The sequence below is a fragment of the Pleuronectes platessa genome, chromosome 7, assembly GCF_947347685.1.
Source record: "Pleuronectes platessa chromosome 7, fPlePla1.1, whole genome shotgun sequence".
Taxonomy (NCBI): Eukaryota; Metazoa; Chordata; class Actinopteri; order Pleuronectiformes; family Pleuronectidae; genus Pleuronectes; species Pleuronectes platessa.
Genome location: NC_070632.1, coordinates 7,429,212 through 7,452,924, shown reverse-complemented (window position 1 = coordinate 7,452,924; position 23,713 = coordinate 7,429,212). Strand labels below are relative to the sequence as shown.

The 23,713-nt window shown below is 42.8% G+C and overlaps 2 protein-coding genes across 6 annotated transcripts; one reads left to right on the top strand and one right to left on the bottom strand.

Annotated features, from left to right (window-relative positions):
* The first annotated feature begins 1,960 nt into the window (after nt 1–1,960).
* cnot2 (CCR4-NOT transcription complex, subunit 2) lies at nt 1,961–9,043 on the top strand. Of its 4 annotated transcripts, none has more exons than XM_053426263.1 (15): nt 1,961–2,061; nt 3,569–3,697; nt 3,809–3,881; nt 4,093–4,240; nt 4,799–4,981; nt 5,087–5,151; nt 5,405–5,530; nt 5,744–5,868; nt 5,985–6,102; nt 6,465–6,621; nt 6,820–6,881; nt 6,971–7,020; nt 7,110–7,210; nt 7,343–7,487; nt 7,589–9,043. In XM_053426263.1, the coding sequence occupies exons 2-15, from the start codon at nt 3,581–3,583 to the stop codon at nt 7,673–7,675; spliced, it is 1,557 nt and encodes a 518-aa protein (XP_053282238.1). In that variant the 5' UTR covers nt 1,961–2,061; nt 3,569–3,580; the 3' UTR covers nt 7,676–9,043. The 4 variants fall into 4 exon arrangements, with proteins under 4 accessions (XP_053282238.1, XP_053282236.1, XP_053282237.1 ...); XM_053426261.1 differs by having other exon boundaries at nt 3,809–3,941; XM_053426262.1 differs by lacking the exon at nt 1,961–2,061 and adding an exon at nt 2,072–2,377 and having other exon boundaries at nt 3,809–3,941.
* Nucleotides 9,044–9,249: 206 nt separating this feature from the next.
* Nucleotides 9,250–22,067, bottom strand: washc4 (WASH complex subunit 4). Of its 2 annotated transcripts, none has more exons than XM_053426259.1 (33): nt 21,919–22,067; nt 20,646–20,785; nt 20,470–20,523; nt 20,305–20,370; nt 19,615–19,660; nt 18,964–19,031; nt 18,798–18,880; nt 18,556–18,598; nt 18,356–18,459; nt 18,005–18,125; nt 17,417–17,540; nt 17,196–17,323; nt 16,517–16,677; nt 16,072–16,198; nt 15,759–15,884; nt 15,565–15,672; nt 15,309–15,455; nt 15,122–15,201; nt 14,664–14,769; nt 14,414–14,530; nt 14,041–14,209; nt 13,645–13,799; nt 13,034–13,108; nt 12,842–12,946; nt 12,592–12,726; nt 12,121–12,229; nt 11,968–12,034; nt 11,690–11,776; nt 11,329–11,476; nt 10,904–11,000; nt 10,619–10,815; nt 10,353–10,449; nt 9,250–10,192 (listed from the first exon to the last, which is right to left on the bottom strand). In XM_053426259.1, exons 1-33 carry the CDS (start codon nt 21,977–21,979, stop codon nt 10,128–10,130), a joined length of 3,516 nt encoding a protein of 1,171 aa, XP_053282234.1. In that variant the 5' UTR covers nt 21,980–22,067; the 3' UTR covers nt 9,250–10,127. The 2 variants fall into 2 exon arrangements, with proteins under 2 accessions (XP_053282234.1, XP_053282235.1); XM_053426260.1 differs by having other exon boundaries at nt 9,250–10,189.
* Between the last annotated feature and the right edge of the window lie 1,646 nt (nt 22,068–23,713).

The following is a 23,713-nucleotide window of genomic DNA, read 5'->3' as shown; positions in this document are numbered from 1 at the left end:
GCCAGACAAGTGGGCCCCCCCACAGAGGGATAATGTCAGGAATTTGTCAATGCTCACTGCAAGAAAAAAGAAGTGTGTTTTACTTCCACTTATGTTTTGGTGAATCAGTGCAATATTTTTTTAATGTTTTGCAGGGAAGAGAAATTAAGTCACAGGGCAAAAACTATGAGAGGGCTATTGAAGTGTGATCAAGGGAGTATGGTTCTCTAGATCTGTGATTTGTCAGTGCCACATAGTGCATGTCTTTTTGAATTGCTCCGACATGTGGGGTCATTGTGGCGTTGATTCCTCAGTGCTGTAAACACTCCAATCCTCCAAATCCAAGTTCAAGCTGAAGTTTTAGTTCAGTTTTGCTCCTGAACTGTGGGAGGTCGCAGGTCATCCATGCCAGCCAGAGGTGTGATTTGCCCATGTTGTCTACATACCTTTATTAGTGCTATTTTCCAACCAGATAAAACTGGGGAGGAATTTCCTTTTCCTTATCACGAGAGGCAATGGTCGACCCCCCCTCCCCCCCTCCAATCTGTTTTCACTCACTGACAGACTGTTTTTAGCACTTGTGCCTCTCCTTATCCATTCGCTGCATTGGGGGGGGGGGCCTCAAAGAGCCCACAGACGGAACACAGAGAAACACGTCACTGCATAATATACCCTGTTCATCGCAGAGATTCTAATATGTCATAGCAGAAGAGCTCAAGTGTAATAGATTGTCCCATCATGTATTAACGGACTATGGACTGTCATAGGGTATTAAATACGCTGCGATTTTCCTGCTATAACAATAAAATATCTGCGGGGAAAAAGGTCCATGCAACACCGAATCTAAATCTGATCACTAAAACAGCTTTGTCATGATTGTTAAAACCAGGGAGGATCAAAGCCACATTTTCTCCTCATTTATAAGTTGGACCGAGTCCTGAATGTAGAGAACAAAGTAAAATATCTGGGTCACATCATTAAGGTTGATTTATGCGCTGATGATGATTTTCATCGTTAGCGCTGCAAACTGTATGCATATGTTCAGATGAGGTCAAATAGCACTTTATTTAATATTAGAGCCTAACGAACTCCACCGTACTTCTCACTGGATTGCTCCCTTCATCGGTGTCGAACAACTTCTGTTCTACAAATACTTTAAACACTTATTTTCTCTATCAATGTTGAAAGTATTTGTATTCTATTGATGTGCTCTGATACTCATGACATCTAATTTACTTCTCTCTGTCCTGGGAGAGGGATTCCTCACATGTGGCTCCCTGAGGATTCTATGTTTGTGTGGAAGTGTTTTCTGACTCTTGATGAAGCTTTAGAGAGTCAGTGTGTGAGATTTAGGTGAAAGGAATCTATTAGCAAAGATTTTATATTAAACAATCCTGTGTGTGATCATCTAAATTGTATGAAGGGTTAGGATTTATTGTTTTCTTTACCATAGAACAAGCCCTTTAAATTTAAATACTTAATATTGACATCTGGAGCGGGTCCTCTCTATGTAGGCCGCCATGTTTTTTTTTTTTACAGTAGCCCAGACTGGACAAACTAAACATCTTGTGAGTTTTTATAGCAACTGAAGGCTACCACAGGTTCTCCTTCGCTTTGGAAGGGGAAGATCAGGTGAGGGGTGTTCAGCTGCAACATGCAACTTCACCACTAGATGTCACTAAATCCTACATGCTGAACCTTTAAGGACAGAGGATGTGGCACCTTGTTAAGCCCTGAGACAAACTGTGATTGGTGAATATCGACTATACACATACATCCTGATTGAATTCTATGAGTGATGATGATAATAACAACAATATTGATAACAACAACAATGACAACAACAACAATCATTATTGTGATTATTAATATTATTATTTTCAGATGTGAGGAGATAACCACGTGTGTTCTTCTTCGTAGTATCTGTGCTCGTTTAAATAACTTAATAAATAAAGAGATGGGCGGTTTTGTGTACGGAAGTGGTCAGCAGGTTGTGAGGTCAGAGTGTAAAGGCTATCCCTGTTTCGATTTAGAATACACACAGCCATCTTGGATCTAACGAAGCGAAGGGAAATTGATGCGGTGAGGCTCCTTTACTTCTTTTTTCGCCGCATTAAAAGAGGCTCTTGGCAGAATTCAACCCGGCAGCATGAGCCAGTCCCCCCGAGGTTTCCTTCAGTTTCCACACGGAAGCAGCGCGTTAGCTTGAAGCTCCAGCTGAGCCAAGCTGCTGCTGCTGCTGCTGCTGCGGACGGAGCGTAAAGTAAAGCGAGAAAACGGGACAGCTGTCCGGGCACACAGAGGCAGAGAGGGCCCGTGTCACCGTCCGATTCTGACCGCGGCTCTGCAACCAAGCCTGGGGGATTCGCGGTTGAAAGGTGTCGGTGTGTTAGCTCCGGTGAGGGTAGCCGCTTAGCTAGCCGTGCTAACACAGAGTGATTACAGTTAGCATGCTAACGCTAGCTGCTCTACTGTTGGCTAACTAGCCTGTTAGCACTGCTGCTGCTCCTTTTTCGCAACTGTGTTGAATTAGATAAATGTGCATCAATTAAATATAAAAGTCATTAAAGAGCTACAAGAAATTACTCACCTGTTAGCTGGGCTGTAAAAAACAACAACACTTTACTTTGTAATGGAAGTTCATCATCTTGTTTCCATTGAAACCAGACACACACACACACACACACACAGACTGTTCAAAACTTTATCTCAACAGCGGTTTCATGCCAAAATATGTCTTTGTGCATTTACATAGAAACGAGAATAACAAATGCATCTGGGGTTTTCTTGCACTCAAGGAAAATAATGTCCTTTTATACACATGGAAAGTAAATTTCACGTTATGTCTTTGTGTTGTCAGTGACGAGCTGAAACAAAAGGATCAACAACAAAAGGATTAATCTGTCAAATGAAAACAGAGGTTCAACATTAGACGATTTTTAATCATATAACCTATTATGGTGAAACTTGCACATCTCAAAGTTTGTATGGGGAACATTCAGGTTCAAATAAATCAGGGTGGGAGATTTTCAATATAATTTTTCCCTCTCTGACATAATTCCGATATCAGGACTTTGTGAATTGGACGATTCAGAAAACCCGATATTAGTGAATTTAGGAAATTTAAAACTTATGTATATGTATTTCAGCAGTGATTGAAATGATGATCGTTCACATCATAATGTTGCACTTGTGTCGTGCGTAGAGTACACGTCACCCTTTTACTTGTGGATGTGCAACATTGCTGACATTTTAGAAAATCACCACTTCTTCACCGCTCTGAAAACGATGAAGAAGAAGTGATTTCCAGGAAAAGGAAACAGCAGTGTTATCTGGGTGAAACTAATATACTTTAAAGACATGGTATCAGATCAGTACAGGGAATTGTCTACCCGCTGATGCCCATCCCGGCATTTGTCACACTATCTGAGGCACATGCGATGCTGATGTCAGGACATCTCTCGTCTAGTGTATTTAGATCATAAATCTTATATGTATTAGTTTAGTTAATGACTTCCCTGACTTTTTTCTTCAGGTCATCTTTAATATCCCCACTCTTCTCGCTCTCTCTCTCTCTCTCTCTCTCCAGGTGGCAAAAGGCATGTTTGGTGCTAGAAAGAAATTTGCAGAGTTCGTCGAGGTGGTCGATAACGACTTCTCTGATGAAAGCATGTACTACAATCAGCCGTCGATGTTCCCACATCGATCGGACAAAGACGTGAGTTTTGCCTTCAGCTCTGCACTTATTGTCTTATTTCTTGAGTTATCACCAGAGGAGCCGTTTTCCCATCGTCTTACTCTGTCCTCTCCTCAAATGTTTTTCCTTCAGATGCTCTCCTCCCCCTCGCCATCGTCGTCGGGTCAGCTATCGCAGCTGGGTGCGAGTCTGTATGGTCCACAAAGTGAGTTTGTTTCAAATACAGACAATCACCACAGTTTTCCCATGTCACAAACCTGGAGTGGTAAGATATTCTATGCTTTTTGAAACATGAAGCTTGTATTTTTCAATATTTTTAGAGTAGGACAAGCGTTACTAACTGTTGTAATGATTGACATTGGACTGATATGTTTGGTTGCCTGAGAGCGTCTGTTTGTCTTTCTGTCTTACTGTAGGTGCACTGGGCTTTTCAGTCAGGGGCATTGGAAACAGCACACCTCAGTTAAACCGAAATCTCACACAAGGCACGCAGCTACCAAGTCATATCACTCCCACGACAGGAGTCTCCACCATGTCCCTCCACACCCCTACGTCACCAAGCAGGTCAGTATGAAGGGGCTCATTTGTGCGTTTGAAGACAAAGGTTGAACAGATGCCGGTTTATAACTAAAAGGGCTGAGGGATGTGATAATTTACATAATGTGATGGTAAAAAATTTGTATTGTTTCATATCAATGCACTATTGTGCATTTCACTGTGTCGCAAATCAATCTTTATGACTATTTACTGTCATTTGGACGACACTTTGCCTTTCGTAACTCATTGCACTGATGCAGACAGGAAATATGCATCAAGGCAACACAAACAAACATTGAGGAGAGTGAATTTGACAGAGAACAGAGTCATTCTGAGGGAAAGATGGACTCCAGCCAGCCAAGACAAAACAAGGAGCCTGGACCTAAAAGAGAAACTACCTCTGCTTCACAGTCGTGGTTTGTGGACATTAAGTTTGAATGAAACAGGCTCAAACACCTCGAGACTCTTAAACTTCCTTCGCAATAATCACGTCAAACAGTATTGATCTCAAAACAAACTCAAACTTATCCGTTGCACAAGTTTGCCCTGAAATAAGCCAAAACTGATCTGATCTTGTGTTTACAGGGGGACGTTGCCAATGAACACGAGGAACATGCTGAACCACTCTCAGGTCAGTCAAAGCATTGGGATGAGCGGCAGGACCAATAGCATGGGCAGCTCGGGGCTGGGCAGCCCCAACCGCAGCTCACCCAGCATCATCTGTATGCCCAAACAGCAGCCAGCACGGCAGCCCTTCACCATAAACAGGTAGACACAGCTGAACACTTGTTATTCATTTCACTATATTTTTATTAGAAGTGAATGTTTTGATGCTGATGTCATCTTTTGGTTTGGGTTTCTCTCTCTCTGCAGCATGTCAGGATTCGGTATGAACCGCAACCAGGGTTTTGGGTTGAACAACATCTTCAATGGCACAGGTTAGAATCTGTAATCAATCAACCTAGTGATCAGTATTATTAGGTTTTATAGAAACACTCCTGAAACACATCTGTATATATAGAATATTAAGAAAGCAATCTGATTTAAAAATAAATAAAAATACAATACAGAGAGATGTGCATTTCATAAATACTTACATTTTTAAAACTTGAATTAAATGATTGAATATACGACCATAAATAATATTAATACATTTGATCGAATGTGACATTGTTCCTAACCTTTGTGCAGATGGGAGTGAAAACCTAACGGGACTGGATCTGTCAGACTTCCCTGCGTTAGCAGACAGGAGTCGAAGAGAAGGGACTGGAAACCCAACACCGGTGCTCAACCCTCTGGCTGGAAGGGCTCCCTATGGTAGGCCATTAGACGGAGTGAAGTGTCTTATTTTTACACACATTAAGCAGTAGGTTGGCAGAGGAGAGGAAGTGGCTTTAGCTTCCTGACTTCGTAGTTGAAGGTTTGTTTCAGTGACCGTGTGAGATTGTAAAAAGAATTGTAGGAATATCGTTGAATGTGTGTTACTTGCATTAGAACGTGTGTAATCTCTACTTCACTGTGATCATCAAGTTGGCATGGTGACAAAGCCATCGACAGAATCGACACAGGACTTCTCCATCCACAACGAGGACTTCCCCGCACTGCCTGGCCCCAACTACAAGGACCCCACGTTGAACAGTGAAGACAGCAAACCTGTGAGTGGGAGCGACTGATGACATCACTCTGGCTGTTATTCATCAAGGCTGCACATCAAAGAGAAAAGAAATGATCACACGTTTACACACTTTAAAACTTCTTTTCTGTCGTTTAGAACTTGAACGTCACAAGCAAGAGCACATCCAATGCAGATGGGCCCAAGTTCCCCGGAGACAAGACGACCTCAGCACAGAACAACAACCAGAAGAAAGGGATCCAGGTGTTGCCCGATGGTGAGACCTCTCAGCCAATCGTATCGCTCCAATTCCACTGAGACATCCCTTCTTAATCGCACAACTTGGGTGAGGCAGTTGGGCTCTCTACCCTGTATTTTGGGTTTAGATAATTATTGGATAAGGGACATAGAGGAAACCAAAACATTATGTTTTGCTATGATACAGACCATCATTAAGACTTTACGTGCACTTGTCTGTGACCATAACTTATTAAAATAAATAATTGGCTTGGTTTGCTCTCGGATGCGTGCACAAAGTGTGGTTTAGAAATATGGAGGTAATGTATTGACTCTAAGAATTAACTGTAGTTCCCAGTTTCAGTGTCTTTGCTGAGCTCTGAGTGTGTCGTGCTGCTGCAGGTCGGGTGACGAACATTCCCTCAGGGATGGTGACCGACCAATTCGGCATGATCGGCCTGTTGACGTTTATCCGGGCGGCAGAGACGGATCCTGGGATGGTCCATCTGGCGCTGGGGAGCGACCTCACGACACTGGGACTCAACTTAAACTCACCAGAGTAAGGGAGCTGCCCTATTATATTAACATTTATATTAGGTGCTAAAACAACAAATATAAATAGGATTAGTAAATCATTGCTTCAGCAATCAAAATCAGAAGCTTATTTAAATACAGTTATAGGAAATACTGCAGACAGATATGATAACCATGTTTTTATAAGAGACGAAAAACTTATGGAAACTTTATTCTCTGACAGAAACTTATACCCCAAGTTCGCCTCTCCGTGGGCCTCAGCACCTTGTCGACCTCAAGACATCGGTAAGACATTAACATTCAGTTTAATGAGGCCACATGTGTCAGTGACTCTTCTGAGATCTGCTCACTCCTCTCTGTTCTTGGCTTCTCAGACTTCCATGTTCCCTCTGAGTATCTAACCAATATCCACATAAGGGACAAGGTAAAGCAGAGCCACAATAAATGGCCCCATTTTTAAAAGATGTGTCTACAGTGCGAGTGGAAAACTTACTCCTTGTTCTCCGCTTGTAGTTGGCTGCGATCAAACTGGCTCGATACGGTGAAGACCTGTTGTTCTACCTGTACTACATGAACGGTGGAGACCTGCTACAGCTTTTGGCAGCAGTAGAGCTGTGAGTGTTTTCCCCCTTTCACTGGGGATTGGTGCAGAAATGATGTCTCCATGTGTCTATTGTCTGTTCAGAGAGAAGCTCACAGGGTTTCTCCACTTTCTCTTATTCCTCTTTCACAACCTCACTCTCCAGCTTTAACCGGGACTGGAGGTACCACAAAGAAGAGCGGGTTTGGATAACGAGGGCGCCGGGCATGGAGCCCACACTGAAGACCAACAACTATGAGAGGGGCACCTACTACTTTTTTGATTGTCTTAACTGGAGAAAAGTGGCCAAGGTAAGGATCCGTCCCCTCAATTCATCTGGAGAAAGTTTTTACCGGCTCTAATTGTGGAGGAGAGATTTTCACATCGTTGAAACTGTGTCTGCGTCTCCAAGGAGTTTCATCTGGAGTACGAGAAGCTGGAAGAGAGGCCTCACGTGCCGACAACGTTCAACTACAACCCAGCCCAGCAGGCCTTCTAAGGCCCGACCAGTCCAAAGGCCGCAGCTGCTCCCGAAGCACAACGATGCAGGGGGGGGCGCTGTGGTTCTCACAGCTTGGTTTTTATTCCTCGAGGATTTGGCTAAATGACTGCGGGGGTCATCGCCACCATCAAAACTGCCCTGCCTTTCCAAAATTTACATGCTGCCCAAAACACCAACACTTGTTCAGTTTTTATTCTTTATGTTCATCCTGTTGTTGTTTTTTTTGTCTTGTTTCGAGCAGGGTCTGTGTTATGTTTACGTCTCTGAATCTGAAGCCTGTTTTTCTCCCGGAGAGGAGGACTGACCTTGTGGCGCAGGACAGTGACAGAGCAAGGGTTAACGCCTCATATTTACAGCAAGTGTTAAGACCAGAGAAAAGAGCGGGGAAAGCAAAGTTAACTTCGTCAGACTCAAGTGAAAGAAATGCAATGTTTATTGTTGCACTATATTTAGTAATAAAAGAACACAAAATTTGTTTGTGCTTTTTTATGTGAACACTCCCTTCTTTTTTCCTTTCTCCATTTCTTTTTTTGGCTGGGGGGGGGATAGAGGGGGTCATGCAACTTTTCCACATGCATCACTTTTCATTTCACCCGTTCTCTTTTTCTTCCTTCCATTAACTTTGCTTTCTTGAACCTCTTTTCTTTAACTCCAATTTGTTTCCGTCTCCCACTCTGTCCGTCTCTCTCTCTCTCTGTGAGTTCTGTGCCAGTTGAACTTGGACACAAATCTGGGAGAAGACTTTGGCGTCTGCGAAAACGTGGACGAAACCTCGCAGAAGCTAAACGGCGACACGTCGTCGCTCCGGAGCAAACAAAACACTTTCCAGTCTTTGTTACAATTTTGTAAGAAATGTGTAAATTTTTTTGTTTCTTTGCATCACATAAATTAGTATATGTATGTACGAATGTGTATATATGATTGCTATATATATATATATGTATGTATATATATATGACATCTATTTTGGAAGAAATTTTGCCCTGCCTTGTACCTCGTTTTAATGAGGTGAGCATGGATGCAATATGTGGACGCAACAGGACATTTCTGGATCTGCTGGACAGGGTGTCACATGGCACCGTGGGCACTTGCAACAAAAATGATACAAAATTTAAATGTCATTCAAGGAAAGGCCTGATTCTCACCAAAAAAAACAAAACTAGAAAAGTTCAAATTGAGCAAAAACCATGAAGGGATGTATTTGGATTAAAGCTGTTTGAGCAGCGGTGAACAGCAGCATTTCATAAGAAACGGGGAAAAAACGTCAATTTAAGGAGATTAAAAAAAAAATAGCAGACCAATCTTGTATTTTCTGAAGTGAAAAGCTTCTTTTCTTTGTATTAAAGCAGAAAAGGCTTTCTTGAACCACTGTGTGTGTTGTTTTTTCAGCTCAATGATCCCTCATGAATCCTCCTAGGGTCAGTTTTATTTGTTCTGTAAGACATTCACATGTAGAAGTGTTTCCTCTACACATCACGACAGGTTAAATGTTCACACGGAGACATTCAGCTTGTTTCCTGTGCAGCGAGACCTTCACTCTTCAGTACAAAGTCAAGACTGACAAAGTGAAGTCTATTGAAAGTGCAAGTTTTATTATTCTTAAGAGACTTTTCTCTTCAAGCAGGTTAATTCATGGAATGTAGTCTTTGACCAAACTGGCCTCATGTCCACATGTTCACATATAAAATATAAATGCGCTGCAGAGAAATTAACACTCAGATCAAGAACCTGATGTGTGTTGGCGTAATTAATTAGGATTATCCATAGTTTAGAAAGGCGCTCAGACACCTTGGTTGATACGATGTATAAAACTAACAAAAAGAAGTAGTTGAGAAATATGGCACACTAACAATAAAGGGTTTAAATGGAAAAACATTCTAAAGAGTCCTCGCTCGTGTGCTGCAGTGCACAGAGCTGCTATCGAAGGCCACACACAATCACAACAGCACTGAAATGAGATCACATGCAAACTAGTCGATGATCGAACTCTGGTCGGCGGAGGGCGCAGAGCAGCTGAGGCTTCTACTGTAGTAAAAAACAATCCAGTTCTTGAAGTGTAAAAGTAGCAAAAGGCTATTTGCACTGGAACTGATTCACCTCCACCTCACGCTCGTCTCACCGCAGCACGTTTCAAACTGCACTTGCTTGTTTAAACACTACGAATTCAAAGTGAATCGATGAGAAGCCGACAGATGAAGGGCGAAACTCATTTGTTTCTGTAGAACGGAAACAAAGAAACAGACACTTGCTGCTGTAGCACTTGATGATGAAAAACATTCATTCTGTGATGAAGATAATCCCTTCGTTGTGGGACACAAAGAGTCTGACGAACATCGCCTGTTGTTTCAAGTCTCTTATCTCTGAGATCTTCTCTCCACTCTTCTGCTCGACAGGTGCACGCAGTCTTCTCATACTTTACAATCCAACAGGACAACATCGTCCGCTAGCTTCACTTTGAGGCCGGGTCAGTCGTGCTGGAGTCGTCTGAAGCTCCTCCTGCTTTGGAAGCTTCTTCTGGAGGAGAAAATGTTTCAAGTTACTAGTGAAATCTAAAAGGATGAAGGCACAGACCTCCTCATTCATTAATCATGAAACATCATCTACAATAAGCCCATGTAACAGGGTCAGATGTGCATAATTCAAGGCTTCGTTAATCATCAGAACACCAGCCGACCTCTGTCCTTCTTCTCCTGAGTCTCTTCGGCGGCGGTCTTGTCTGCTCTGAAGAAGATCCTAGCGCTGCTCAGGGAGAAGTGGAGCAGTTCAAACTCCTGCAGGGAGAGAGAGGAAGACAAAGAGTTCAGTGTGAAGCATCCCGCAAACATGATCATAACACTTCCCTTCCTTGGATTTCCTTGTTGCTTTATAACTCTGCATTTCAAAGACAGACAGCAGAATCTCCGGAGAGACACTGAAAAGGCAGAAAACGTAAGAATGTACCTGCAGGTAGATGTCCAGCCTCTTCTGGGTGAGGTTCATAGTTTGCAGCAGTTTTTCATCCTGACTGGCCGACTGGACGTTCTGCTCCTTCACCACCGCGTTCATCTCTTTCTTGTACTTATCTCTGACGGCCTGGAACCAGTGCAGCGAGTCGAACTCCAGATACTGGTCCAGCAGCTTCAGGATGTACGCCACACCTTAGAGAGAGAGTCAGATTGAGACAGTCATGACCCTGCACAGAGGCAGTGAAGCATGAAGCTGCTTCAATCAAATGTGATTTATTACCCATAGCAAAGCCGTCGTCTGTGAAAGCTGCTCCACTTTTGTTTTTTTTGTTGAGTTTCTCTTTGCAGTTGATCGAGTGCTCCACGAAATTCACCGTCTACAAGAGAGATTTGTTCGTGCATCAATTATTAAAAGTGCTGCATGTCTGGACATTTGACAAAATTTGAAAAATTTCCCAAAAGGTCCCAGTGTCTTTCCTGTCCCAGCAAATTGTAATGAATTCATCCCTGAGTTCACTTGGAATCAGGGATGAATGGTTAACAGCAAGAAGTTGCCCAGGGCTGTTGTTGAGATATGATGTTTTGTTAAAATGGGACAGGTGGAAGAACAACTCGAAAACCAGTTGCCACCGGCCACTGTCTGTTGTTGGTAAGAAGGAATAAGAACAAAGCTGACACACAAATGAAAAGAGACTCAGTTCTGACCAGGGGGGGTACAATCATGTAGAAGTTCCTCAGGTGCATATTCTTGGCACTGCGAAACTCCGCTGCAAACACCGCCACCAGCATCTTGAAGTACTCCGTCCCCTCGGCAGAGTTGCTGGTCAGATCCCCCAGCACCGAATCTAAGACACTGGGAATAAAAACACAGAGAGTTTTAAGATTAACTGTCCAAATAGCAGGTGACGTGTCATTCACATTTTTGTGGTGAACTATGGTGCCACCTTGAGGTTTAAAAATGGAAATGCAGCGCAGATATCTTATCATAAACCGTCGCTGTCAACATCCACTGGAGTTGCAATAATAACAATAACCTACAACACTTATATTATGAAGTTGTGCCCACCTAGCAGCTTTTAGAGTCTCCTCTGAAAGTCCCTCTTCCTTCACCAGCTCCTCAAAGTTCACAATGTCCTCCAGGTCAGGAACAAACCTGCAACCGACACGGGCATAAAACATAGTAGAAAGAAATGCCAGAATAAAAGGGAGAACTCTTGTAAATGCATCCAGGTTTTTGAGCATAGTTACGGTTTTGAAGACTTTTTCATTCCTATTCGATCATATTCATATTCAATCAAAGGGAGCATTGTTTATTACACAGTGCTACAACAACTGTCTACCCACCTGATAGCACTGCTGCAACAGTGGAGGCCTCCAGAGCGGATCATGCGAACGTAGCCCATGGCGTTACCTGAGAGGAAAACAGGGTCAAATTGGTGTTGGCTGACCTAATTTCTATGATGAACGAGTTGAATTAGTTGAATGGTATTTTCTCACCGATCTGGCTGATGAGCTGTCGGAACTGGTCCAGGTAGCTCTGTCCATCAGGACTGATTCCCAGCTTCCTGATGCCACGGTTGAACTTCTCCGCTCGCTCAAACGGATACTGAGACAAAAACAAAGAGTTAAACAGCAGCTGGGAGGGAAATCATGTCCTTGTCCCCGGTGATGTAATAAAACATTTGTTACAGCAGACTTCAGAGTTATTACTGGAATCCAACTGGTTCCAAGAACAGAAAATCTAGACCTTGTTGCAGAGAATTGATTACTGATGTGACACATTAACCTCCTCTATGGTTGATTAGTTTTGTCTTAATCACTGATGACAGGCTCTGCAGCTCTCATGCATGATCATTGAACTGGTTTTACAACTTTCTGACTGGAGGAAAACACTTTGCTGTGTTTGTGTACCTGGTGAAATAAAGTGATGAGCTTTGAGGAGAAAGCTCATCCCCAGTCGTCTCTCACCTTCTGATCAGACTGGTCCTTTGTCTCTCTGAAGAAGCGGATGTCCTTGATGAGTCTGGACTTGATGTGTTCGTCGTACATAAACTGGCTGAAGATGTAAAACTTCTTACGCAGGAACTGGTAGGTGAAATTCACCTGATGAAAGCGGGGGGGGGGGGGGGGGGGGGGGGGAGATGTGCAACAGGTGAGAAACAAACAAATACTTAAGTGGAAAAGTTCTCAAACTCCTCTGCGTCTCCTGGGAGCTCACCGTGGTGTTCATGATGCCGGTGCCGTGGGTTCGGATGGAGTTGGCAATGTGGCGGATGTTGATGGTGTTCAAGTGCTTGTTGTTACTTGCCTTCTCTATGAAGATCTATCGGAGAGCGATGGATTAAATGAAAGACTCGATATCCACTGGGTTCAACATACAGAAGGAGAACGAGGAGGCTCAGAGTCTCACCTGGTTGTTGAGGTTGTAAAGGTAACGTGAGACAAAAACATGAATGTTCCTCATTATCTCCAGGACGTCTAAACCCTGAGGGCGAACACAGAGGAAACAGTTAATCATCCATTAATCTGCTACACTATATTAAAACATCCACTTCTATTACAGAGTAAGTTCACAATTACCCCAGTCTGATAAGTGAACAGAACCTTTTTTCACTCTCAACTGTGCCCCCATGCTGATTCGTATGTCGCCATCACCAAGATATCAACACTGACAACGACATCATGACACTTTTCTTAAATTGGTGAAATCTTTCTTCACTGCAGCTGCAAAAAGATTTATCCAGCGTCTCTCCCTCTCTCTCATGCCAACACACAAACCGTGTTCACAGGAGACACATCCAGGATCCATTTTAATGTCAGGTGTGAACACACGTACTCAGCGCTGGCCACTTGTGATCAGATCAGGTTGGATGTTAATATCAGGGCCGGTGGCACTATAAGCATCATGTAATGTGACATTAATGTGTTTCATCACAGTACAGTCAAATCATTTAGTTTACATTTCAAAAAACACATGTAAAATTATCTTTTCAATGATGTGTAAGGTGCCGTCACACAGACCTGTTCCAGTGTCTGGCTGGGCAGGTGAGCCTCTGTCATGGTGAGTCCGTAACGCTGTGTGGCGAGGTTCCTCATCTCGCTGTAGGTGGCCCAGTCATGCAGAGCCACGGTGGTCAGGTTGTAGAAGGTTTTGTCCAGGTAGTGAGTCACGTAGGCTGCAATGTCAACACCGAGTTAGCTTACCAGCAGGGGTCAGCATTACACAACACACACTCCACTCCGTTTTACTGACACGATTCAGTTTTTAATAAAACATCAACTTTATAGATGTAAGGATGAGAAGAAATCTTTTAGAAAGTTTCTGAATCAGCAGCAAAAGTTGCCCCCAAAAATTGCTCCAACATCCAGCAACAACAAACAATCTGTGTGCATGAATGAAAAAAGGTTTCCCAGCACCTTTGATATGAATGAAGCGGTTGAAGAAGCGGACGGGTTTGAGGGAGAAGAAGTGAGCCAGATCCTTCATGCCAACTTTGAAAGGGTTCCTGTCGTCCAGCTTCAGGTGAGTGTGAACGGAGAGACGCAGGTCCTTCTCTATCTCCTTACAGAGCTTGTCCAGTAGGTGCTGCACGAGAAAAATAAAACAAAATCCACAGTAAAACTACAAACAAAAAACCTAATCACTTAGGCTACGACACAACAAAGTCCACATATGTACAATCACATCCTCAACCTCCATGTTGAAACACCATCTCCTAAATCAACACTGTGTTGTGATGATTGGATTCCTGTACATTTCCTCTTTCTGCAACATTTCATCTGCTCTCACCTCGTTGAAAACATCCATGATCTCCTTGTCATAGCTCTCCAGTAGCTGGTCACATGACTCCATGTGTTTGGCATGTAACATGGACGGCACACTGTCCCTCAGCGCGCTAAACATGTACTGCTCCGGCCAATCAGACATCATCAAGGGGACAGAACAAGGGCAGAAGTAGAGGTGACGATTAAAAAACATAATCAAAACAAAGTGCATGTATTCAAATTAAAATGCATATACAATGTTTTAAATCTTGTACGTGTATTCTTGCTGCGTCCACCGCATTGTCATACACGTCATCTAAGTAGATGGGAAACACAGCTCGGTGCCAGTAGAGGAAACTACAGTCGCACTGTATCTTGACCCTGAGGAAAACAAATTAAAAATTCCTTAGGTATGACTCCTACAGTATGTAAAAAAAAAAAAAAAATTGCTTCATGAAAACACATTTCTGATAAGGTCAGACATTAACCGTCCTTAAGGACATCTCAAATGTAGATGATTAGTGGTTGATTTGACCCGTCTGACTGTGAGCCAGTCAGATCAGAACAAAACTCTATGATCCTCCTTCAGAAAGAAGTCAGAGCCACCCGTGACATTGCCCCCCCACCAAGTGGCATCTCAACTTCTCAAGGACACAGATTTCATCATACACCAATTATAAATCTAGCACTGGAAACTTTGTTTCTAATCAAAAGAAGAAGAAAGACACCCCACCTCTCACGCAGCTCACTGATCAGATCCAGCTTCTTCAGCACAAGCTGCAGCGGGAGCAGTTCCTCGTCTTTGAACGTTTTCTGGAAGGAGCGAGAGATTGATTTCAGTGTCAAGCTAAGAGTCAAAGGAAATAAGAATGAAACAGAAGTGTCTATATCCCATTAACCATTTGTTTTCCCCGACATACCAGCTGAGTGCCGACGCACAGAGCCAGAGACACCACAAGGCGGCGCTCTTTTGTGCTGGGTCCACTGAGGGCATTTTCTGCCAGCACCAGAGAGGACAGCACATCCAGTCGCTGCTCACTGTACTTCTTGTCAGAGATCACCCGTTTCTTCAGGGAGTTTAACACATTAAGTGTCAAATAAGATGAAAAGAGAAACTACATGAACTCCTTCTGTAAATACTAAGCATTTGAATAGATATTTTTGGGCTGTGTTTACCTTGGCTGTGCCGATGGCATTCAGGGCCTGTGACTGCAGCTGCTGAGTGATGTGAGACACAGAGTCGGCTACAACCATAGAACGCCTGTGAAACGTGTGCTCCACAGCCTGAAGGGAAACGGGATTAAACCTCATTTTAATAAAGGTACTGGTATGAAGCATGGAAACAGTCTCTGGTGCACACACCCACACACCTTGAGCAATTCAACCAGTCGACAGAGTGCTTTGACCGAGGTCTTGGTCATGGGCCGCTGCATTGACATGTACATGTTCATGGTGGTCTTGATAATAGTGCCGATGCCGTACGCATACAGGATTCCCTGTGAGGACCGGGACAAGAGGGGACTTTCAGAGTGGTATTTTATGAAAGGACACTTACAGAAAGTTTGTCAGTTAACAAATAAATAAATGAGCATAATACACTTATTTCTCTTGGTTCATGGAGACTTAAAAACCTAAAAGCGATGTTTGTATGCATCAGTGTAGTTTCTGCTGTGCTGTCTTTACCTGTACAAACACATTACACCTGCTGTTAAGGTCCTCTGCCAACTTGTCCCCTTTATGTTCTTTGGACAAGATGGACTCCATCTTCATCATCCATGAGGTTACGAACACGTAGTAGGACTGAACATCCCTGAAGAGAAATGACAACAGTGCAGATTCTGTTTACATATCTAAACTCACCCTTTTCTCCAGATTCATAACCATAATCTAATCAGTTAATCTTTGAGTCTAAGTGAATGTTTGTATCAAATTTGAAGACATCCCCACATGCTTATCTTCAAATATCATGACGAAGAAAAACATAGACAGACTTTGTGAGGCCACCGTACTGACAGATGGACATAAAAACTTAAAACATAATGACTCCAGCCACTGGCTCTCGCCGGCGCGGAGGCATAACAATCTGGCTTCAACAGAACTAGTGTGACTGAGTTTGGACACTACTGACTTTGTTAGCGTCTGAGCTCTCTGCTGCAGGTAGGTGTCTCTCTGCCCTCTGATGCCCTGTAGATTCTTCTTATCCATCAGTTTAGCTGCAGCTGGGACTTTACCAATGAGGAACGTGTCAGGAAACCAGATGATGTTTGCAATCAAAGTGACAGCGGGAACCTGGAGGAAGGGGGCAGACATAAACACACATGAAAACTAGAAAGGCTCTCAGGAAGTATGCACGTCTACCAAGGCCCAACAGTCACCTTATGAAACCACATTTAAATCCACCAGATCCAGTTTGAAACCAGGATCAGGAAAGGGAGTCTCTACTAAAGATGGAAAGTCTTATGGCAATTTTACGTCGTCGTCAGGAATAAAGAGTGAATCAAACAGTTTATCTGTCTTTATTACGAAGCTTCGGACATAAGTCAAACGGAGAGCAAGGCTGTCTGCTTGAGAGTGCAAAGAGCCTCTCAAGAACTGGCAGTTAAGAAGCCCCCCCGAGTTCCGCAAAACAGTAGCAGGAACTTCACGAAAACACATGTGCTGCACACGTTGGGCAGGCAGATTATCAGATCAGCACAGTACAGGCAGGGCAACAGACTGCTCACCTTTAGACACAGCAACGAAACAGGATGCCATGTCTAGACACAGTCTCGAACAGTAGAATTTTCCATTACAAAAGACAAAAGTACCTTTTTACAGACATCAAGCAGGGCCTTGAACAGCTTTTTGTCCACACTCCTGAAGATGTGAAAGTGAAGCACAAAGAGACCACAGACGCCAGCATATTTGTCCCTCTGGTCAATTTCTGTAGGTTCACCTGAAAACCACATGAACACAAAGAAGATATTTCAAAGTTGCAAGCGAAGGGTACCACCGGTCAAACTAAGTTTTCCTGGGAGAAGAAACTGACCAATCTTTGACTCAACGTTGGTGAATATGGTGCGAATGTTGATCGCAAATTCCTCAGCAAAGACGCTGTTTTTGGCAACAGCCACTCCTTCTCCATGGTCGTCAAATCTCTGTTCCACGCAGGCCTGTCACACATCGTAAAGATTAGGAGATCAGTGATCAAGTACTTGGTTGTAGTGGACTTTCCTGGCCTCAGTCGTCACTGTGACCTGGAGGTTGAACTCTACCTAACCTTCATCTCATAAAACCTCCATTTCAGGCAGGAAAGGATGCTGTTCTTCCAAACAATCTGCTTTGAACCTTATATTTAGCAATGACTAACACTATGGATTAGTCAGATGTCACAGGCTGAAGGAGGTCAACAAATAATGATGCCCAGAACCGACGAGCAACCCCCATGAGAAAGTGCTTCCTCTCTCTCCCTTCTCAGAGGGAGGATGCTTCCTATCAGGTGATATCAGACAGAGGCAATAAAACCACATTCCATTCTGAACTGCAAACCAGCTCATTTTATTGAAGGTCAGAAGCAAAGTGAGAATTATAAGTCTGTAGTTTGTTTAATATAATTTTATATTTGCTTTTAAGTTACCTGCAGTATCATGCCATCCAGCAGCTGCCCCTCCAGCTTGAGCAGGAGCTTCTCAAACGGTTTCAGCTTCTCTTCAGGGATGGAAAATTTCCCAGGGTTATGGTGCACTGATTTCAATAACCTGTGATAGAATGATGCAGTTATTGACGGCAACAAACAATGAATGATCATAAAAATGCATTAGATTTAAGGGTAAAAGGTGAATACAAAATAGCCCTTCTGTCTGTATGTTATCTTACTGGTTGCAAACTGGTATGTGTGTGGTGTGTGTGGGAGGGAGAGAGGAGAAGACAGAGGGTAACAGGATGTGTGTGTGTGCGTGTGTGCGTGTGCGTGTGCGTGTGTGTTCACCTTTTATACATCTTCCAGTGATCTTTCAGTGTGCCATGATTCTCAAGAATCTCATCCAGCGTGAGCAGCACCACTAACAAATCTCCGAGGTGTTCGTACACAGTCTGCAGCAGGAAAACACAAAACAGACACAGTGAGACATATTTAATACTCAAGACACAGACACACACAAAAAAAGAATCATTACATCATAAACCAACCTGGAAATGGACGCCTGATGACTCAATGATCTTCGTTGCACCCCTAAGATAAGGGAAGAGAAATGTTGTAACAGAGCAGAAACATTATGTGGATATTTAAACCAGAACTGCATTCTGCACATTCTGTTTTTGCCTCCATGTTAAGTGGGTAAAGACTCTTCACAACGAGGGTATTTAAACCAATCCAGCCAGACAGTATATCCACTGTGCAACACTGACTGGCTTCTGTTCATGCGTCTCACTTGTTGCTGTTGTAGAGGGCAGCCAGCTGGTGAACAATGTTGACCACCACTTCATAACATCTGGACACAAAGCACGACAGTTCCTGTACAAAGAGCAAAGAGAGAAGCTCTCAGCGTTTTCTCCAGTAAATGATCTTATCAATAAAACAAATGACTGATTACTCACTTGCAGTAATGAGATGAATCTACCCATCTGAATCTGTGACTCTCCTTCAACCACACCGGTGTCAGACACTGCAACACAAAAGTACATAAACAACGTATTTGCATCTGTCGTATATTCGTTAGAGTAAAACATGTGGATATATGCTTACAAACACAAAGACATTCTCAGAGAGTCCACCAGATGTGTGTCTTATTTACTTTACCCTTTGGGGGACGACCTTTGACCTAGGGAACCATCTCTTACCAGTTAACAGATGGGCTCAGAAGGAATGTTCTTGACCAGTGTGCCTTCATGTTCGGACACAAAGATGTGCCCTTATTCAGTCAGAAATCCCATGTGGGATGCATTATACCTGAAGTCATGGGTGGAACCAAACTCCCTATATATGTATGCTTTCATCCCCTGCAAGTCAGATTTCACCATTTGGCTGTGTGATGTCTCAGAGTCTCTAGAGCTCGTCCTGACCTGTGATTTCTTGTAATAAACTTTGTTACACTGAAACTACTTGGTCCTCAGCGTCCTTCCTTCATCATCAACAACTTCAACAACACCCGGCTGCTTGTGTTTACTACACATCAATTCTTTAAAAAGCAGAAGGTTTAAAGTAAGAAAAGCGGTGAAATGAGGAAGTACTGCTGGCTGACTGCTTACCTCCTTCTCCGTAATACAACAAGCCATTGTAGAACTTGGTTTCTGCCTGTAGGTGAACATAAATATCAGGCAGGAAATCTGAATTTGCATTTCATAAGCACAACAATTACAGACTCTGTATACATTTATTCTTTGCAAGCTATTGTACTTATACTTTGTGTCTGTGTACCGAGAGCATCAGAGCTGGAGGCGATCCAAGTCAAACAGTTGTAGCGGCCTGCTAATGAGGCTATAAAAGTCTATGTGATATACTGAGGAGATAAGAAAGACCCTAGCTCAGCATCAAGCTGCAGTTCTAATTGCAGTTGGACACTCTCAAATGACAGCACTATATATCATGCTTAAAAGTAAAATTAACCATGAAAAGCCCTCTGTAATATGTGAGGAACGAAGAATCAACCCTAGTTAAGTCTAATGGTGAAAGAAGACATACCGATTAGAGGCTCAGTTCAAAAGCCTCTGATGACTAAGATGTATAACGGTGTCCGAGTTGGACTGATAACCAGTTATTTAATGAAACCATTAAAAACCAGTGAACTAATACCAAAACTCACTAAAAGGAAATACGACACCAGTGGATGAGTCAGAAGTTTTGAACTAGAAAGAAGGTGAGGAGAGAATAGAATCTGGGCCAGTGTTAAACTTTGTATCTCCAACAAAGTGAAGAGTGCATCGTTTGACAGTACTTACCTCATACTTGAGTTTCTTCACCTCACTACAGAGTGCAGCATAAACTGTGATGACTTTATTTAGAACCTGAACACCACAGAAAACAAGACGGATTATTGTAAAGAAAAAAAAAAAACTTTGTGGATCTGAAACTTCAACTGTTCCAGACTCGTGCTCTTTTCTTACCTTGTTGTCTGTTTTAATTAACTCCAGTAAAGACGACTGCTCGTATGGGATGAGCTGAAAGAGAGTAACACAACGTATTGGGAAGGAAATTGTGCAAGTTCCAACTGTGTGAACTCAACTGTGTGAACTCAACTGTGTGAAAGCTCAGGTTGATGTTCGGCAAACGGGGTTTTTACCTTCAGGGCGATGGGGTCCAGAGTGAAGTCCCACACGTCTCCGATGGAGTCATCCAGCGCCTCCTCGATGCCCCTCAGCTGAGAGGTGTACTCCTCCAGGAACTTATTGTAGTTCTTCAGCTGGACCTCAGTGTGTATTTCTGTATGATTGGTGGGAGAGTGAGATGAAGGACATTGTCAGGAGGGGGAGTGTACTCATGATTTTCATGTTCCTGAACTTTACTTCACCCTTTGGATATTTTCTGCTTCTCCTCCCTTATGTTAATGGCACTCAGTAGAGCACATAACTCTACCAAGGCCAAACACTGCGTCCTTCACCATATGAGTTGGAGCACATCGCCCAAAAATTACTTTGAGATAAAAAAACAATCATATCAGTTGATGTTAATAATCCCCACGATAAATATCCCATTATGTTTTATAAGTTTAAAGACTGATTTAAAGTGAAGGTTGTGGTTTTAAACTTGTCTTTACGGACAGTGGACGACAAATCGGAGGTAGATCAATTACGTATTTGATACCTCATCACTGCATTAGCCATACATTGATGTGTATTTGACCTTTGTTATATTGCTACTGATGAAGATGATACAGGGATAAATATATTGTTGTAAAGCGGAGTCAAAATAACTTTGCAGGTGTTTTCTTCATCCACAGCAGATGCATGAAACTGTCACTGAGGCTTTGCTCCCAGCTCTGACAGACACATGTGTATTTACATAGGTTTGAATGATGGTAAAGGATCATGATTAACAACTGGATGAGGATTACCTCCTGCACAACAACCCAGCTTTGTATTTGCATACGAGGCAGAAAGAGGAACCAGCACAAATACAGAAAACACTCAAACGCCAACGTTGATACTTTACCTTTAAACTGTTGCCCTTTAATCCTGTGTTTTGTTTACGTGAATAAAAGTAACGTAAGATGATGTTATCTTAAGTGAAGGTAATGTTTGTGTACTGTCATACACTGTGATTAGCCTTATTTGACAGGTAGCCGGCTAGTACTGACAGCTAACACGTCCCTGCCTGCTGTTACACGAGTTTACACTTTAAACGTGAGCGAACCTGGCTGTGCTGATGAAGTCCTGTCAGTAAATATCAAGCGAGATGAGTGGACATATCTTTATTAATCCAGTAAATAGACTGAGCCCGGTGGCAGGGCATCTAGCCAGCAGCGAAAGCTAGCACAGGAGGCTAATGTGGCTAGCTGCAGCGTGTCGCCATGTTTGTTTCTTGTTTATGTCTACATGTCAGGACTCGTCACTTACTCTGTGAACCGTCGTCAAAACGGTCAAACTCCCAGTCAGGTGCGATGGTTTCCACCGCCATTCTGCCCGGAGAAGAGACCCTGAGAGCCCGCTGCTACACTGAGGAGAGACTCGGTCCCATGATGGGTCTCATGATTCTGTGAATGGTCGCTAGGGTTCATGGGAAGTGGAGTCCGCGGAAGTTGATGAATAGATAAATAGAAAGATGGATAGAGGGATGGAAAGATAATTAGAAAGACGGATGGATGGATGGATATATAGATATATAGATAGATAGATAGTTAGATAGATAGATAGATAGATAGATAGATAGAAATACAAATTATACTATTACTACGAGTAGTATGAAAAAATAACATAATAACTATAATAATAATAATGGTCTGCAGCTTTGCAGACCATTGACATTCACTGATAAGGAAGAATCTACCACTTCATTTCACACACAAGTGTAGAGTGGGGGAGGGCAGAAAGCAGTGCAATTTGAACTTTGAACTGAACTGCAGAGACTGCTGATGAAGATGGAGATCAGTGAGATGATGCAAGCAAGCTGCATTTGCTTGGGAGTCTGCTAATCTTTGGGACAGTTTAAATTACATGCTATCCGTGTTGAGAAACTCTTGAACAACAAGAAAAAGAGAAGGAGGGGGCAGTTGACAGAGAAACTGCAAATGGCACAGCTGGCGGCGTATCGAAACCAAGTCAAGGGTCTTCTTCTTCAAGGGGAAGAACTTTTGCCTGTTACACATGTGGCCAAATTGGACATTGGGCAAGGGAGTGCCCTGGGAATTGACAAGCGATGGAGCTGGGGACAGTGAATGATTCACCTGGTGCGGATGCTGAGAAGGAGAGAGAAGTTTCAGAAAGTATTACAGCCTGTGTGCTGTGAGTGGTGTATTATGTGAATATTTTTGTCCTTTAAGAGAGATTTGTAAACCCCACAGAGAGAAATCACATTTGTGAATTTAAGCAATGCAAATACATTTTTATTGATTGACTTGATAAGTGATGCTGTCTTTTTAATACTAATGTGTGAAGTTGTCGAGCTATTATTTCATGCATTGAGAAAAAAACCATGCAAAATTAATCATTAATCATTGATGCTGATCAATTAACCCTCAAAATGCCAATACAAAATGGCGGGCTTCCTGTTGCGTGCTTCAAAATGCTCCTTTAGACGTTTTTGTTGGTCTTATCATGATACACCTGTGTATCGATTTGTGGGAAGATCGGTTAATGTGAACTCTGGTGCTACGTTCCATTTTTCACCACTTTCTAATTTTCTACAAACTTTGGTAATGATTTGAGGATGTTAAAGCCCTCAAAATGCCAAATCATTTGCCTGAAAAAAAAAAAGTATATATATCAGCAGCTGCCACAGCTCTGAGACAGGTTTGAAGTCCAGCGTCCTTTGTTTTTGGTTGTAGCCTCTCCTGCATTATCAGCATCAAAGGATTCATGGTCCATGTGTGTCCGAGGGCTTTAACATGCTCAAATCGTTACCAAAGTGTTTTGATGTCGTGTTATCAAACTTTGAACCCACGCCACGTTCACACCGGGCCTGAGCATCGAACATTAGGAGACACTGGGAGGCCCTATGGAAATTGTAAGGACTATTATTATTTTCTTTTTATGAATCCTTGCAGATGTTCTTGCGATATCAAAAACGTTTGTGAGGTCACAGCGAACTCGACCTTTGACCATCAAAATTCTTTTTGAGGCCTAATATCCAAGGAGACACTTTGGTACCAAGCCCTTATTGTATGCTACATCCCACATCTATATGCTTTGTGTC

Excerpts from the sequence above, each read along its gene's own strand:
- cnot2 (XM_053426261.1), top strand. The coding sequence starts at position 3,581 with ATGTTTGGTGCTAGAAAGAAATTTGCAGAGTTCGTCGAGGTGGTCGAT. Across the intron at positions 3,942-4,092 it reads CATGTCACAAACCTGGAGTG|GTGCACTGGGCTTTTCAGTC; the intron begins GTAAGATATTCT and ends GTCTTACTGTAG. Across the intron at positions 7,021-7,109 it reads ATATCCACATAAGGGACAAG|TTGGCTGCGATCAAACTGGC; the intron begins GTAAAGCAGAGC and ends CTCCGCTTGTAG.
- washc4 (XM_053426259.1), bottom strand. The coding sequence starts at position 21,979 with ATGGCGGTGGAAACCATCGCACCTGACTGGGAGTTTGACCGTTTTGAC. Across the intron at positions 14,770-15,121 it reads ATCAGTGAGCTGCGTGAGAG|GGTCAAGATACAGTGCGACT; the intron begins GTGGGGTGTCTT and ends TGTTTTCCTCAG. Across the intron at positions 13,800-14,040 it reads CCGCTTCATTCATATCAAAG|CCTACGTGACTCACTACCTG; the intron begins GTGCTGGGAAAC and ends TTGACATTGCAG.